Source organism: Pyrgilauda ruficollis, unplaced genomic scaffold (assembly GCF_017590135.1).
Source record: "Pyrgilauda ruficollis isolate IOZ18807 unplaced genomic scaffold, ASM1759013v1 scaffold2, whole genome shotgun sequence".
In the NCBI taxonomy this organism is placed as follows: Eukaryota; Metazoa; Chordata; class Aves; order Passeriformes; family Passeridae; genus Pyrgilauda; species Pyrgilauda ruficollis.
The window spans coordinates 22,930,552-22,948,946 of NW_024519206.1; the positions used below are offsets into that span (position 1 = coordinate 22,930,552).

Sequence of the window (18,395 nt, forward strand, 5' to 3'; positions counted from 1 at the left end):
CTTAGGAAGATAACTGTCTTGTATGATTTAAAAGGGGAAAATGTTCACCAGTAAGATTATACAAGGAATTTCTTATAGTACTAAAAGAATTCTGGAAAGAATGACAAGAAAGATTGAGCAGCATTATTTGGGTCCTGACAGACTGCTAAAGGAAGGAAAGATGAGCTTGTTGGTGACAGAAGCAAAGATAAAATTACTAGTAGGTTTCTTCTTGATTTTTTTGTCTGGAAATTATAGAAGTGGTAGAGTAGCAAAACAGTACAGCAGTTCTGATGAAGAGTTTGGTGACTCTAAAGCTGAGACTATGTGGGGGAAAAGGTATTGTATATGAAGTATTTTAATTGCAAATAACTGGGTTGAAGGAGTTTGTGGTCTTGGTTCCTCAGGTATTACATTTCATCAATGCATATCAACAGCATTTTAGAGCAAATCTTACAGTGTGTTGTGGAAAACAGTGAAATCTTGATTAAAAATGTGCTCGGAAACGGAAAGAATTGTAGGATATTCTTGTTTGGAGAGCTCTCTTCTAGATACCCACTGTATATACTCCCCAAGCCTTCTCTTCTCCTCTGAGCTGTCCTAATACTCCCAGCATCATTGCCTGTGAAAGATGCTCCAGTCCCTTAACCATCATTGTGGCCATAAGTATCTTTCTTGTCCTGGGAACGCCCAAACTGGACACAGGACTCCACGCAGCCTCACTAGTGCTGATTGCTTTGCTACAGCATAACACTAAAAAGTCTGTGTTGTACAATATTCAGTGTGACCACTTGCATGATTAGCTTTATAATGTGGTTCTTTGTCAAGCAGAGAATCTGTCTTAAATATTAGTTGGCACTTAGCCCAAAAACTTTTTTTTCTCCCCACCCTCCCAGTAATGCTAATCATCAGCTGAGACTCCAAATCCAAACAGCTTAGCTGTCATATGGGTGAATAGGAAATGCACTACTTGCCCTTGTTTCCAGTGTTGATGCCCTTGGCTCTGTTAAAACCATGCATTGCTTGAAGTTCTTGAAAAACATTTCATTTGCTTGTTTTTCTTTTTGCTGGGTTTGGTTTTGTTTTTAAGGTTAAACTCAAGAAATGTTTTCAGTGTGGAAGTTTTAATTAGCTTTTAAAAGTGACCGTAAGAAATGTGAAGATTAGAGTATTACTCAAACAGTACCGAGTCGTGCCTTGTAAGTCTAGGATTTTCTGTTAAAGGGTTTTAATTTGTTGAGCAAAAGTTTTCTAGGGAGTGATCCTATTCCTTGTAAAGTCTGTGTGATCCTAGATTTTGTATTCTGTTTGAGATTTACCAAAGTACTCATGAAGGCAATCATCTGAACAGCCTCATGTTATTTATTTCAATTAAGGCCAGAAGTTATTTTAGGCTTAGAAGCTATTTTGTGTGTTTTAAGGTAGTTTTAAGTGTAACTTGTTACATTTCCTCTAGAGGACTTGCCATTGTGTATTTCCAAAATGCATAATCTGGATCTACCACAGAAAGGACATTTGAGAACTGTTCATAAATATTTATAAACTGCTGTGATACTCCCAGATCAGAGGTGATTCAGTAAAGTGATGAAAAATTATTTCCTAGGAAAACACACAGCATTCCTTAGAGGTTAATGTAGTATTGGAATGCAATCTAAGAATACCATGGAGAACAAAACCACATGAAAGTCTAAAGTTAAAGTTGCTTCTGATTTTAAAACATATATACTTGAAATGAAGTCTTTGCCAACTCCAGAAAATCAGAGGTAGTGCCCACTTTTTCCCAAATTTAGGGGTAAATTTCCGCTTTCTAATACATGGTCACAATCAGCACTGGCAGCTGAATCAAAGGGATAATTTTCTTTACTGATGGACCAGTTTGCATATGTAGAAAAACATTATTGATTTTTAAACCATTTCCAAAAGGGTTTGATGAAGACCTGAAGGGAGAACTTATTATGAAAATGTTAATTACAGTTGTTAACTTGATGCTTAAGATACTAGGAGATTAAAGATGAAATTCCAGTTACCTGCATCATCTTTTGTCTCAGAAGACTGTAGCCCTAGCATGCAGGTGTCTCTACTCGCTCCAGGAATTGCTTAAAAACATTTTATTTCCTTTCACTCTGTATCCTGTATTTTCCCTTTAAGTGTATGTGCGTGAAAAAAGTTACTTGGAAAAGCCCTGCTTACTTCCCCATGGATGTGGCTCTCCTGTAGTGAAGCCCTTCCATGCTTTTAGAAAGGCAAAGGTGCCTTTGCACTCATATGCTTTGTGTGGGAAGAGCTGAGCAGATATCCCAAAGCCTGAAGGGAAGGATGTGTCCCAGGGCATTTCATGCTCTGTCTTTGAGCTTCAACCCAAGTGTTACCTCAGCAAACCATTTTCTTTTCCTTGCCAGTGCTCAGTGATGTTTTGGTGCAAGAACTGTAGTTGAAAGGACAGAGGAAGATCTTAATATTCTGTTGAAAATTTTGAGATATATGCACGTGGCATTGAAAAAACCCATCTTGCTAGTTGTTACTTGCTATGTTTTAGCCAATCTTTAATTTTAACATATATTCTTGGTCTTGCAAGTGAGATTAATGAAGATTACATACAGTCCCTTGTTTCTTTGGCACTCTTCTTCCATGCAAATCAGAGTATTTTTTTTTTAGAAACAAGTTTTTATAGCCTTTATTAAATACTCATTGTCGTCTTCCTTGGTAGGGTCAGAGTCAAGCCAGAACATTAAGACCTTTATTTTCAGCTGTGTGGTAAGCGTGTATCTTGTTGGAAGGATCTTTTCATCCTTATTTCACCCAAGCTTGTATATCATCTGCTTGGTTTTGGTGAATTGTTGTTTTGTTGAGCAAGGAGTTTATCCTAAACTTCATGAACAGCCTAACCAAAAAATAAGCAGTGCTTTCCTTCTGTGTGTGTGTGTGTGTGTTTGAAGAAGGGTAATCAAATTATTGTAGGAAGGTAAATATTGTACTAAAAAACCTCCCACCAAACCAACAAAAAAAAACAAACAAAAAAAACCCCAACCAACCAACCAAAAAAAAACCAAACAAAACCCAGCCAACCATATCCTACATCATTATCTGAGTAGCAAAAGAAATGTTTAGAAAATAAAACTGATTTTTTTCCCCCATGCTTTTACTTTCAGTACTACTTGGAACACTTAATTGTAGCAGTTTTCCTTGGAGGTGGGGTTTTTTTTTGAGCCAGAACCAGCTTAGATGCTTTACATAGCCACATCTACTTGCCACTCACCATGGATGAAGAGTCAGTGATAGTTGCCTCTTGTATACTTTGTAGGAACTTTAGTGTGTTCATGGTTATTATATACCTTGCTGGAGGCTTATAACAGAGATGCAGAGACTGTCTTATGCTTCTGAAACTGTAACACAATGTGGAGATGGACACCTCTGTGATTGCCCAAATAATTGCTTAAATCAAATGACACAAGTTAATACTGAGAGTTGACTTTATGAGAATTCAATTAAATGAGTAAAAGTCATGAGAAAATAAATTAAAACAAATTTCATTAGTGAAGCTTAATGGACCAAGCTCTATTTCAAACTTTATAGTACCTTCAGTTCACACATAATATAAACTACTAGTTTTTCTCCTCCAGCCTTATAGTGGTGACATCTAAATCTTTTCAGTCTCTGGGAAATCCATTTAAAATTTATATGCTTACTTTTTTAAATGGTGCTTTAAAATAATTCCTGATTTCTTACTTGGCAGTATAAAACATTTCTGAGTGTTACAGCAGAGTATGTTCTCTGTTCATGCACAGTGGCAGGGATTGCACTGCAAGCAGTTTTATAAAATCTTAAGAAATGTCTAAACCTGATTTGACCTGACTTAGTTAAACATGCTCCTTTTTCAGAGCAACACTGTGGTCTGTCCTCAGCATTTTTGTCTTTTTCATTTATATTTGAATGGGGTGTGATTGCTTTCAGTGCATGGAACCTGCAAAACAATTCCGAAGCAAATCCTTCAAGTTGTATGAGGGAAATTTAGGTGGGATTTTAGAAGCAATTCCATCACTGAAAGGTTTGTCAAACATTTGAACAGGTTGCCCAGGGAAGTGGTTGAGTTGACATTCCTGAAGGTATTTAAAGGATGTGCAAGTGTGGCACTTAATGACATGGTTTAATGGTGGATTGGACAGTGCTGGGTTATTTGTTGGACTCAGTGTAAAAGGTGTTTTCCAGCCAAAAATATTCAGATGTTTTCTTTTCTGATGTTTATGGCAGCAGCTTTCTTTTTGTGCCTGTGATCTCCACGCACTTGTGAAAACTATGAGTGCTTTCAATTTATTTTTCTATTTTCTTTTTTCTGATTTCAGATATTCTTTATAGTTATTCATACCCAGGACCGAGGGTATAATGGGGAGAAAACTGGACCTTTCTGGCTTGACTGATGAAGAAGCAGAGCATGTGCTCCAGGTGGTTCAGCGAGACTTCAGCCTTCGTAAGAAAGAAGAGGAAAGGCTGAGGTAAGGATTAAAACAGGATTTAAAATATTGGTCTATTTTGATTATTACAAACTGACTTTGGAGGAAACCAGAGAACACAGCATTTTTGTGGTGTTCTATGCATTAATAATCATTCCTGTCACAGAGGGAAAAAATATTCAAACTCCTCCACATGAATTCAATTACTGAGTAGTAATTAATTATTGCATTTAGTCTATCCTAGATTAAACCACAGAAATGTTCTCTAAATCGCCTGTGTATATTTCCTGGGTAGAGGGTAAGTAGTGTTGGATGTAGCAAAAGCAGAAGTTTATGTTAAGAGAATTTTTTCCTTAGTAGGAACTGTAGTCAATTCCTTCTTTTTATTCAGAAACTTTATCTACATGCAGACATCTGAAAGTGAAGAAGTTCAACCCATCTCTTTCCCCCGAACCAGTCAATGGGATGTGTTATCCTTTGTATTGAGATAACTTAACTTTGCTTTCAGTAGTCTTTGTACAAAATGATGGCAAGAAATAATCAGAAGAAAACTGATGGAACTTGTTGGCAAGGTAGCTAAGAAAATTCGGTATGTGACAGGGAGACTACAGACAGAGACCAGAACTGGTAGATGCAGTATTTTTCTTTCTAGTTTCAACAATATTTCCTTGAATTATTATGCCTGATTTTTTATTACCTTCTTTGAACACATAATTATTTATTATCCAGAATGCTCTGAAGTCTCTATCTAAGATTGGCAAATGCACATTCTCTTACTGTGCTACTTTTATCTCAGGCATCATCTGTTTCATTTAGTATCAAGCTGAAGTCAACAGAGCAGGAAGATGACTGAACTCAACAGAAAACTAGGCATATATACCATGTGCAATTGAAACTCTCTCACCTGGAACATTACGAGCAAGAAATGTGTCTTGCAGCGTAGGCCTACTTCATTTTAGCATGCTGTGCAAGTTCTTGCTTGGGTTGGTAGTGCAAGCTTGCTTCAGGGAGAAAAAACTGCGTGAGGATGGCACACACAATTTTTTTTTTTTTTGACTGTTGTTCCATGGGTTGTTGTGATTACTCTGGTAATTTTTCACTACACAGCCAAGAGATTCTAGAAACAGCTTAAGGAGGGTGAGCATGTGAGCGCTCTCTGGCTTTTTGTACCAGGACTGGTTGTATCTTACTGGAGCAAGTGTATCACATCTGGGAAGTGCTGGGGCGTCTTGCCTGTTCTATGCAATAGATTTATAGTGGGAGGAGGAGGGGCAAGGATGAAAGGCATGCACACAGAAAATTGACTGGAAAGCCTACCCAGAGAAAATTTCTGCTGGTGTTTGTGTTCTTTCATATTGCTACTGAAGGTTTTCATGACACCTAATTTTCATGACACTTAATTTCACAAGTAGAAAACTGGTGTGAGAAGACAACTAAAACACTGGGAAGGTAGGTATATTTCAAGTATATATGACTTTTGTCTTATTACAAAGTTAAGCCTTTTGCAAGTATTAAAGTATGTTAAAGTGCTGTTGTATAACGAGCTGTAGTGACAAAGCAGAAGTTCTGAAATTCAGCTGTTATTTAAAATATGAATTTAAGTAGTTTTAATGACACTAAAATTGAAAGTGAAGTTCATAGCTTACTTCTGACTCAAAAGCTGTAACCTTTTTATTTTTTTTTTAATCAGGCTACTCTGGTTGGTTTTGGTTGCTTTGTTTGCAGCACATCTTTTTGTCTTACTATGTGATTGAAAATATATAAGAAAATTACATGATCTTGCTATAGATTAGATTTTTCAACCTGTAAGAAAAGAGATTAGATTTCCTTTGATGTTCTCGGCTCTATTGTGCTTGTATTTAGAATGTTATCAACTGGCCAAGTTTACTACATAGTTTCACTTTGGAAGTGAAACTCTTTAAGGCTTTGTAATCTTTTCTAAGATAGAAAAGCTGGCATATATATATATTTATATATTATATGTTAGACTTTTAGACCTCTTTTAACAAATTTAATAATACCAAGCTATACCTAAAGGTATGTTTTGAATTTCTTTTTTTTTTATTCCTGTAATTAATTTGTGGTAGCAGCATTAGACTTTAAATGGAAGCTTTTGCATGTGATACTTTCTTAAAATAGGGTTTCTGTATAATTCTTCATATCATTGTGTTATTTTTGGGTGCTTGTCCTCAGCAAGATTTAAGTAGCTCTTTCACATCTTTCTCTCTCTGTATTATTCCCATTGGTAACAATTATTTCTAAAGATCAAGAACTACTTAAGGGAATATATGATAGATTTCCACTGTATCAGGAGAGTAATGAAAACTAAAAAACTGTGACTGGTTGATAACTTCAATTTTGCTTTTCTAATGGCAGCTGAATAGTTAACTAGCATACTGCAAGAAGTGAAGCTTACCTTTACTTCTAATAAATGTTTTTAAGGTGATAAAATGACAAATGTTTTACAGCTAACATTCCAATGTTTTTACAATATTGCTGGTTTTACATGTTAATTTATTTTTTCATACTCTGTAAACAAAATGACATAATGTATGGAGAAAAGCCATACTGGTGATCTGCATTTTCTGCTGCAAAGCTGTTTTGCATTTCTCCGCAGTGGAGATTTTTTTGCAGTGGTTCTCTAATTTAAGTCTTTCTCACAACTGTATCTCCCACTGTTATCAGACAGTTTGGTCTTGTACATTTTGTGAAAAAAATTTATTTGCTACAGCTGGTAAGATAACAATAGGATAAAAGTGTACATATTTAGTGAGTAGGGTGGTTGGTTTGTTGTGCCTTACTGCTTCGTATTGTTTTAGTTTCTTCTTTTGCTATGGCTTTCAACTTGATATGAGATTAGTAATATTTACTGTTCCTTGTCACTTGTTCACTCATTATCTTTCTGGATTGATTGTGTGTTTGTTGTGGTCTTTGGCAGTAGTGTTATGTTTTTATTTACGCCAGTGATAGTGTAGTCACCCAGAGCCATTGTGGCTAAAATTAGGACACAGACTTGCAAATGGATGGGCTGAATTTACTGTGAATCGGTTGAAGTAGACAAACGAGGCAGATCTGGTGTAACTAGGAAGGTGATTGGTTTGAGTTTCTTGGTGTTCATGCTCAGGACAACCTTGTGTACATCCCTTCTGCCACTGAAGCTCTGCCCGCTGTCTCTGAACTCCTGGGACACTAAGAATCATAGATGGCTTTTTGAGGAAGTTGACTGGACATGCTAATGACTTGATTCCTAATGTACAGATCTGTTAATTTTGAATTTTAGATTGCATGCAGCTGCAGAATGTCAGCAGTGGAGAAGACTGGACTGTGTTGAGGGTTAAACATCTAATACTTTGCTGTGCATAACATCTTTGTCATATCTGCAGTTTGGGGAAGGACTGTGTCCTTTTTTTTTTAATATTTATTTTTTTTAATGACCAGGAAGAGCTAATAAGACTTCCAAGCCTAAATGCTTGTGTGTGAGGTAGGCCTTTATACATAAACAGATGTGTAAAAGTGTTTGCTGTCTTTTATTTGTTGCTTGCTTATTCAGTTTTCAAGACTGTCTAAATATGCCACTGTTTATTCTCATCCACTGTGGGCAAAATCAAGTCCGCCTTTGGTTTTGTTTTTACAGTTCCTACTGTATTTATAAACACATGTATCCCTTTGTTTTAGGTCAGGAATGCTGAGAAATCAAGGTGTTTTAAGTAAGCAAAATTATAATTTCACAGAAAATGACTGATGGATTATCTTATTGTGGTAGATGTTCCTGATCTATTGTGTTTTAGCCAGGTGGGCAGGTTAAAAAATGGCTGTTCTGATTCTGACATTCAGAGTGGGTGCAAAGGGAGGCAGATTAGAAGGGCAGATAAGTTCAGGCATAGGAAGGGCTCAGTGCTGATCAGCTGTAAACAGAGCAGACTGCAAATGGAGCCAATGCTTTACCTGCCAGCAGCTACTTTACCTTAGGAGGCCATGGTTGGAGTGACTTAAGCTGTCTATAATCATTGGCTAAGAAGAGTTTCCATCACCATAGTGAACGCTGGACCAGCTATTTGCATGCTGGTATTTTAGTGGTAAAGCTTGCACTGGGCAGGGATGAAAGATGCTTCTTTGCAGGTGGCGTGGTTCTCTTTTGTTTGAACCACTGCTGTTAATCACCTCAGAAAATGTATTTACAAAGAAAAATTACTGACCTTCTGTTGCCACAGGAATATGTGATTGTAACACTTTAACAACTTAATACACTTATATGGGGTTTGTGGAATATCACAAGGGAAATGTTGAGTGTGGTGAATGCTTTGTGGGGTGCTCCCGGGATGAGTGGAGAGAGGAGAATCTTGACTCCATGTTTCAGAAGGCTGGTTTATTGTATTATGATATATATTATATTACAATGCTATACTAAAAACTGTACTAAAAGAATAGAGAGAAAAGGATTCATCAGAAGACTAGAAAGAACAAGAATGGAATGAATAACAAAGGCTCCTGACTCCCCCAAAGTCCGAGCCAGCTGACTGTGATTGGCCATTAATTAGAAACAACCAACATCCACCAATCACAGATGCACCTGTTGCATTCCACAGCAGCAGATAGTTATTGTTTACATTTCTTTCCTGAGGCCCTCAGCTCCTCAGGAGGGAAAAATCCTAGCAAAAGATTTTTCATAAAATATCATGGTGACGTGTTGAGAACTGACCATTGTCCACAGGCAGAAACATCGCCATGTCTTGCTCGATGTTGTGTCTTTCATAGCTGGGTTATTAAATATCAACTTTGCTACCTTTATTTATACAGTCACATTTTCAGTTGTAGTAAAGACAAAAGCACTGATTTGTGATCAATTTTCCAAAAGTGTTTCATTTGCAGAAAAAAAATGAGATGTTTGTGCTCACAGGAGGGCCCTCTCTACTCTGGTTGTTCTAATTACCATTTTATCCAAAGAATGAGAAAGGGATTAGGACAGAGCCTTGTGTAGAGCATTATGAAATGGTTTAAGTTGCTTTTGCCTACTTTATTCTTTCTCCTCCTTTTGCAGCATATTCTATTGTAGCATGAGTAAGCCTGTGAATAGGCTTCTGAAGAAACAAGTTCCCATACTTGACAAAACCCAGAAACCAGTTTGAAACTTTCTTGTCAAACTACAGTAGACTTCAGTGTTTTTACAATATGGGTCATGGGTCTTGTAGTGGATAAAATATTGAACTCCTTCCAAAGCTTGTTAATCAAAATATTGCCAGTGTGAGTCATATCAAACTGTCAAAATGCCAGGACAGACATTTGGGTAGCTATCTGCTGATTCTACATATCAGTCCTTGTTCCTCCTTCCTGTGGCAGGCTTGTACCAAATACCTTAAAACAAACAAAAACCAAGCAAAAAACCCCTCCTGTCTGTCTTCCCTCTTTTCCATTCCTCCAAGCAACGCCATATCATAGCTGTTTTCCTAGTGAAGAAACAGCAGGAGATTGGTCTCATTGTGTCAAGCTTCAGAGTTCCAGCAGATGAACTTGTTGATTAATTGCTTGAAGTGATTTTGTAAGGTCAGCCTTCCTGCCCTTCACTCTCATGAACAGAGTGGGGAAAGCCCATTATGCTGACTTTTTTTCTTTTTTTATTTGAGCAGGTAGTCACTGTTCTGCTTCCTGGGTTTTCCTGATAGATATGTTCTCTCCCTGTGATAAAAGGTCTTACAGCGGTTTTCTCCTCTGAGAAACTTGCTCTTTGTGATTCCCATGTTAAAACGGCTGCACACTTCTCCAGTGCAAGGTTCTGCTGAGCTGTCATGAATTTAGCACTCATGTGTCTAAAATTATTTTTGGGTGCAAGGAATGATTCATCAGAATTCTAGCTATCCTAGCTGCTGAATAAATACGTTATTTTGCTAGGGCTTTGACTTACAAAACAAGATTAAAACATATGTAGGGCACTACAGCTCTTTCCTGGAAGTTAGTGTTTATTAACAAAATTAGGAGCAAGACTTGGATAAGTCGTTTATCAAAAATTGGCTGCTTGGATGAATTCTGCATGAAAGTCATAGCTGATGGTTGCTTTTGCTGCAATCAGTAAGGATGCACTTCAAAATGCATTTAGAAACTGTTAGTTGCTGCTAATTTCAGGAAATATTGATCCAAGTGTGCTGCTTGCTGTGGAATACTGCCATGTTTGGGGTTAGACAAGGAAAGAGGTGTCTCAGCAATGATGCAAGGTCTTACCTTGTGCAGTGCAGTAGCATTTTGAGTTCTTTGTGTGGTTTGCCCAGAACTCCCTGCTTTGACAGCACAGGGTGCAAAGGTGACGAGCGTGTAGATTCTGCTGACTCTGATGCTGATCCCGGCCTCACCTATAATTGTAGAAAGTGATTGCAGCTGACAAGACAGTAGGATCTAGTTTATGCTTTACAAGAGAGAAACCTTGTAAAGGGAAGAATCTGGCCTTTGAAGCAAAGAACTGAACAAAGAATCTGCTTCAAGTTATAGATTTGGGCCCAATTTATTTTCTGCCTAATGGAGGAAAAAATGCCAGGGTACTTCCAAAGAGCAGCTTATGCTTAGTTGCCTCTAAAACTAGATTTGTGCATCTTGCTTGTGACTATCATGGGAACCCACCATGAAGTTTCTTGCTATCTGAATGGCATGTAGATGCTATAGGAGAAGCACAGATGGAACTTCTCAACAAATTCTTTCTGCCAAGTGTTTGAATATAGGCAATGCCAGATGTGAGTTTTGGCTTTTTCAAAATGTATTTACAAATGCTGTTTCAGCTGAGAGGAAATTCTGGTGAACCAAGCATCATCTCTCATGTTTCTTCATGCTTATCAAAAAGTGCAAAAAAAAGCCTAATTTTAGGGAATGTTGAGAAAGTTGTATAGAAAAAAATGTCTCCGGCTCACATTTTTAATACTGGACAAGCCATATGAGGTGTAGCTGAAGTACATCCCACATTCAATGTGCCAAGCTTGCATAAATTGTGGCTAAATATTTAAAGGAAGCAGCATGATGTCGCAGAGATGTTATAAAACTTATTGCAGGATTTTTTTTGGTGTAATTTGGTCTTCATTGTGGGTTATGACTAATCAAATTATTGGCTACAATTTAGCTAAAAGGAGTGAGCGTTCCTAGTGATAATGAACAGCTATCATGTAAAATCAATATTTAATATCTGATCTCTCATGTGTGAAAAGTCTGAGCTGTTAAATGTGACTTGTAGTAGACTTCTTTCACCTGACTGGCCCTGCAGTGTGGGTAAGGGATGTTCTCTTGCGTATGAACTCCTGTCTTTACAGTTTAGTCTATCTTAAGTGTTGGTTTATCTCTTTGCATGTTATTATGGCAGTACAACTGGTAATACTTTCAAGTTGTGGCAGAACATGTAAATAAACATGAGAAGAATGTCTGCATAATGTATTTTATTCAGAATTTATTCAAGAACAGGGATACTCTGAGTGCATTTCCATATAATGTTCAGTAACTTGTAAGTAGTGCTAAGTGTTACAGTTTTGGAAGAGTTGTTGTATTTTAAATGTGGGTTGGGTTTTGGTGTTAGGGTTTATTTATGGCAGAAGGGATAGGTTTTACTCTAAGTTTCTGTTGCAACATGCCATAGGCCTGCCCTTGTCTGCACTAATCTAGATAGATCTGACTGAAGCTGCAGGCCTTCCCATCTTTGTTATACTCACCTTTGGTACTCAAGAAAATAAGAAATACTGCTCATCATTATGAAGTTAGCTTATTATCAGTCTGAGCTATGACTTTTCATTTAGATGTGAAATTTGACTTGTAATCCTTTTTTTTTAGAAATATGTGTTATGGAATTGTAAAAGTATACTTTTGAGAAACACTAATGTCTGTGAAAGGAATAGACTTTTGCTTCTGCCCACAATGTAGTAACCATTCATAGGAAGTATTATAATATTTCAGATATAGGACATTTAAGGAAATTTATGTTGACTTAGATTTGCTGATGTTTTTATTTCAAGTAATGTAGATGAATCAAGGGACAGTATTTGCTTTGCTTACTTCAAGCATTTCCATGCTCTGTGTTCTTCATAGACAATAAAATTTCTCTGGTCATTTTTTTGTGGCCAGTTCCTGTGTCCCCAGTTTGGAGTAAAACCAAGAACTGCTGTAAGAAACAGCACAGGAAGGTGACAGAGTGAAAAAGGGCTGCCGTGAAGTTGAGTTGCTCTTGCAGCTGAGCAACAGACTGTGGAGGTGTATCCCACTGTCCATGCTTTTTCTTATAAAAAGGTGCATTTTGAATACTTCCTAATACTTCCTTTCTGAAGCCTATGAAGAACAGAAAGCATTTTGGACTCCGCATGACAAATAAATCTTCTGGGTTTAGATAAATCTTCTGGGTGTGGAAGGAGCACCTTGGGGAGATAAGACTGCTGTATTAGAACAAATTGGGTGTTTTGTTCACTGTGCTGAAGCTTAAGGGACTATGCCATGAGATCTACCTCAGCCTATTGAATCAGCAGAAATGAACGTTAATAAATTGCTTTGGTGCGTTTGTATTCACCTAACACCTCATCCTGCAGGTTCTTTAGTACGCTTGTCTTTTGCAGCTTCCTACTCAAAGCTGTGCCAGAGGAATAAGCTGTGCTAAAAGAGATGTGGTTCTTAGAAATCCATCCTGAGTCTAAGAATCTGTGTCTTAGGGGGTCCATGGAAAGAGAGCTACTTTATAAATCACTTGTGCCAGGTTCTTCACTGTTATACCTCATTCCAAAGTGAACTATTGCAAACTAGAATCTTTTTGCTTTCCAGAAATGTCACCATCTGTTGGTTAAGGGGAGTTCAATTTTTAGTGTTTATAATAATGGTCTGTGTTTGTGGTGAGTTCCAAAGACTACCAGTCAACTTCTGTGAGGAGTGGAGGTGACTGAGTTGAGGTGTATGTTGGAGATCAGTGATCTGTGTTTCCAAAATTTTCAGCATGAAGTTTTTCTAAATGAAATCGGTGCACATTTTCAGCTAAAGGAAAGAGGAATATGCATGTGTGGGAGAATACCACAGATGTCAAAACACTTTGTCAACACTTCCAAAGTGTAGCTTCAGAAATATCTTTGGAGATACTTTTTAACTGTAGCACATTCTGCCACTTGTTGGTTCATATTGCAAATTAAATGGATTTGTTTTTGTTATTTCTGTGAAAATAATAAAAAAAGAGTAGTAGTAGTAGAAATTAATAAGTCAAATTTTGCATTTATAATATTTTAGACATACAAAAATTGTCAGATATATCTCAGCTGATGGTATTACACAACTTAATATGCCACAAAGTTTTGCTGCAGTGGGTGTTGCCTAAGTGTATAATGCTATCCTGTGATAAATGCAAGATAATTTTAATTTACCCTTGAGGGGTACAATAAGGAGCTTCATGTTTGCCTAAGGGAAGGAACTAACATATGGGCAGTTACTGCAGTCATACTTTTTGCTGTAATTTAACTTGGGGTAAGTTGTTAATGTACTGTTGCCTTTATTTACAGTTGGTATGTATTTGGCTCTGTGCCTGAGGCAAGAGCAAGTCTTTGAGCTGCCCACCAGAGTTGTTTTTTATTGGAATGAATTATAACTGCGCTATATATTTGCTTATGCATCTTTTCCTTCATTGATGTAATAATTTGATTCTCCTTCTAGTTGTGACTTAAGGTTATCTTGAAAGCAGTTGAACTCAAACTTTTTTTTTTACTTTTTAAAGCTTTTTCCTCTGTGCTACTTATTTGACCCATTCTGCTATCCTAACTCCATAAAGGAAAATAATAAATAACTATATAAAGCTGGTTTACAACAGAATTAGTATCTTAGAGCATCATAGTAAGTCTTCATTAATGCTTTTCTTCAGTGCATTAGGAAGATGCAACCCTAATGCTGGTTTATGACAAATTACATGTGTTTTTTGGTACAGTTTGGGTTACAATTTGGCTAGTTAATATTGGAAGATATAGACTGCAAATGATATGGTGTTTCTGCAGCACTTTCAACTTGAAAGGATATTCTAAATTTATCTTGGTTTTGTGAAGCACATTGGGAATGGAATGAAGCACAGAAGTCAGTATTTGCGTCTCAATCAAAAGAAGTCTAAATCAGGAAGCAATTAAAAGGGATGCCTGATGGAGGTGACAGGGATTTCGTATTTTTTTTTCCTGTTGTAAAGAAACACTTTGAGATTTAACAAAAGAATCTTTAATTAATCTCTTGGCTACTGTGTAGCATTTGTCAGTGAGGGGGGCTGATTGTGTGGTGGTGGCATCTCTCTCCTTTATCCCTCTTCAGTTTTCATCTGTGCATGATGGACTTTATGGTTTTTCTCAGCATAGCACTAGGAGGGAAGGGACCATTGTATTTTGGTAGAAGATCTGTCATTAAAGGGGGGAAGCTCATTAGTGCTGCTGCTGTGGTTCTGTGGTTTTTATTGTTCTTGAACCTGCAGGAATTGTTGAGTTATTTGCTTCTGTTTTGATTATGTGAGGGTTTTTTCTCTTTTGCTTTCCTATTTAAGAATAAAAATAAACTTGTGTTCTTCCAGAAGAATGTTGAACATATGATGAATTTGAAAGGCTTTTTTGGTGCTGCATGTAGGCTGTCAGTTATCCTGGAGATAATCCTGTGGTAATCCTTCCATTATGTTGGTCTCACAAAAGAATGAACCTGTCTTTTCAATTGATGTTCCTTCAGTTGATAGCAAGATGTCACCTGTGACTGTCTTTTGAAAACTTCATTTTATTGGATTGTGGACTATTATGAAAATAGTCACATACTTGTATGGCAGGTATGGTATATCTCTTGTTAGATAGGGGACTGTAATCTAAATAATGTCACTAGTAAAGAAACCTGCACCATGCCATGAAATATTGTTTGGAGTTTCTATATGCCTCATAAATTTTGCCTGTTGTTATTTAGCTGTTATATTATTATGGGTAGCCAAATTAGTGCATAAAAGGGGAATGTGAATTTGTGTTTCATGTGTAATTAATTGGTTATCTAGATAAAAAGTAATTTTGTTGTAAATCAATTAAAATGACTGTGAATTTGTATTTATTTTGCTTTCATATTTTATGCACCATGGTCCTTGCAATTCTTCACTGCTAACATGAAACCTAGTTAGCTAGTGTGATCTGTGAACTGACAGATTTGTTCTGTGATAAGTGGTGAATCTGTGTAAAATTGGGTTTCTTCAGGTCCAAGAAGGAGCTCTTAAACAGTTTATCTATCAGGACTGGTGAATTTTCTGTCTCAGCAAGCAAAGTATACAGTAGCCTGAGCATTGTTTTCTGCCACCTGGACTATTCATTTTTTCCCCTCATGAGCTTTAATGTTCTAATATTATTACAAAATACTAATAATATTGACTATTTACTAGTTTTCTACTAGTATAGTATATAATAAAATACTGATCAGTACAACCACACTAGCAAAACGTGCCTTCAGATTGCCAGAGCAGGTGAGAAATCAGAGGACGACAGCCTCTTAAATAAGAGGTTTATAAAAAATTGAACATGTACGTTTATGTTTGCCGTTAACACAGGCTGGACTTGCACCTCTCCAGAGATGCTAACTTGCAATTTGAAAAACTAGCTTAGAACTTAGGAAGTAGCCCAGTTTCAGAAAGGTTGGACAGAGATTGAATTAATTTTCACGTTTGCAATTGTCTTAAGTACAGAGTCTTTTGGATGGCACTTCTGTCAGCAAACTGTAAATGAGGGTTTTCGTGACATACATTACATCAGCTCCCTGTACGTACCTGCTTGAAGGACTTTTCAGTGTTTTATAGTGGGTCTCAGGAGGAATAGCCTTTAAATTCTTTACATTTGCCAAATTTTAGTTGAGTTCCAGGCTGGTATTCTTATATTTTTTATTCTGAATAAAAATGAGGACAGAATACAAGCATTAGTAACACAAGTGAGGATAATTTTTCTTTATAGTCAAACAAAATATTATTCTAGGCCTTCATAGAGTCTGTGATCACCAGAAAGTCTTTTTCTGGTCAGTTCTCTGACAGTTCTCTCAAACGTCATTTCTTTAATCAGTTGATGAAGCAGTTCCAGGCACACTAATGCAAGACATTTCTCCCCTCGGGTAATGTAAAAACATGCAGCATTCCATTAATCAACTCAGGACTCAGTTTCATAAAAGAAAGGACAGTAACTCCACTGTCACAGAAATTAACTTGGTGCACTTTTCAGGAGTGCTCTGCTTTGACCTACATTTCTCAGGCTAAGTTGATAACTTTGGCTCTTTTTATGATAACACAGAATATTTTTCAAAATTTTCCCCAGTCTCAAGTTTACAGTAGCTGAGTTAAGTAAGGTGGGTTTCAAATGTATATCAGTAATGACTCCTGCTAGGAATAGCAAGTGAGACTGCTGAGATTCAGCAGTTAAGTGGTTTTGTATGCTATTGAACAGGAAATTCCTGACAACAGGAAAGTCCTGTAGAGGACTCTACATTAAAATGTTCTTTTAAGCAAATAGTCCTGGCCATACAACATCTACTTTGAATGAATTACATCAGAGGATAATGTTGCAAGAGGAGAAGGTGATATATATAATAACTTTGAACAGAAATTATGATCTTAAATATGTATGTTATCTTGGTATTACAAGCATTGCTGCTTTAGCATCAGTTATTGACATTAGCATTAATTACAATTAATGCAATGAGTAAATCAGCAGTCCATAATTGTAGTGTGTATGAACAAGTAAGAATTTTTAAAACTGCTGTGATGCTTTTTTCATTCCGTGGAAAAATCTTCAAATACTGATGTTTGCTGCAGAATAGCAATCTCAAAAATTTCAGTCATGCATTTGATGTCTCCACATTTAACTTGCTTAATATGGTGGCATTTTCCTTTGATTAGTTTGCTTCAGCATTTTACACTTCGTAATGGTGATTTGGGTTATCTAAGACAAGGGATATTTGGAAGGAGACAGAAGAAGAAAGAATATCTTTGAAGTCACTGTTATCTAGTGAAATCTCCTGTTCACTTTCTCTGCTTATTTTCTCTTGATTTGGCTGTCTCTATTGTGGCTTTATGTGTTCAGCTCAGTTGGCTTTGCATGGATAAAACTCGTCTTCAGTACTATGGATTTCTTTCTTCACTCAAACAAATACTTTAGTTTTAGATAACAGCAATTAGCATGGAGGATGTAAAGTCAAGACCTAGTCTTTTTCTTTCTGAATAATAAAAACCAAACCATGAGGCACTACAACGCCAAGATACGTATGTATTTAAGTCTCTGCATTTTGTAGTTGCCTAATGTAGCAAAACTGGAGACCAAAACAGCTTACTGTAGACAGTAATGGATATTCGGCTTCATGAAGCAGTCAGAAACTGGGTGGCAGAAATAACACTGTATCTTTTTATATGCTGCACATCCTGAAAAAACAAACGTTCTCCATAGATATTTGTGGTGAGAAAGTCTGTCAGTGCTGATTAGATCTGTTGATACATGTTATATGGGTCGTCTCTCTTTTTGAACTCCTCATTTGTTTCCAAGTATTCTGCTGCTTTGCAAAGCTTTAATTTGTGCTGTGTGTTCATTTTTACCTACATGGCTTGTGAGCTACTATTTACTACCTCATGTTGCTCACACATTATACACTTCCTAGAGAAACATTTAGGTTTGCTTTAATAGATAAGGAAATGTTGAGAAGATTGCGCATATTGTCATAGTTTTGAAGATTGAGACAGAAAATATATTTCTATGGCCATAATAAACCACACAGTGGTATTTATTGCAGAACCTTTGAGTTATATAATTACTCTCTCTATTATCAATGTCAGAAAAGGCAATGAAAATAGTATATTTAAATTAAGCATGTGCATAGTCCTGATGATGGGTTGTTTAAAAGTGGCTGTTGCTTCCTGGCAGGAATCATTTGTCAGGGTGCCCGTTTTCCCTCCACCTTATTAGAAATCTGGTGAAATTACCCAGGAAACTGACTGTAAGGGGAGCCTCATGC

The 18,395-nt window shown here is 36.8% G+C and overlaps 1 protein-coding gene across 3 annotated transcripts in view; it reads left to right on the plus strand.

The window, feature by feature from the left end:
- The window catches only part of LOC121353143 (myosin VIIA and Rab interacting protein), a 207,506-nt gene that overhangs the window by 9,551 nt on the left and 179,560 nt on the right, over positions 1-18,395 (plus strand). For all 3 annotated transcript variants that reach the window (XM_041466727.1, XM_041466730.1, XM_041466728.1), the window contains exon 2: positions 4,320-4,469. In XM_041466727.1, the coding sequence (XP_041322661.1) occupies positions 4,360-4,469 (110 nt within the window). In that variant the 5' untranslated portion in view covers positions 4,320-4,359. The remainder of the gene's footprint in view (positions 1-4,319; positions 4,470-18,395) is intronic.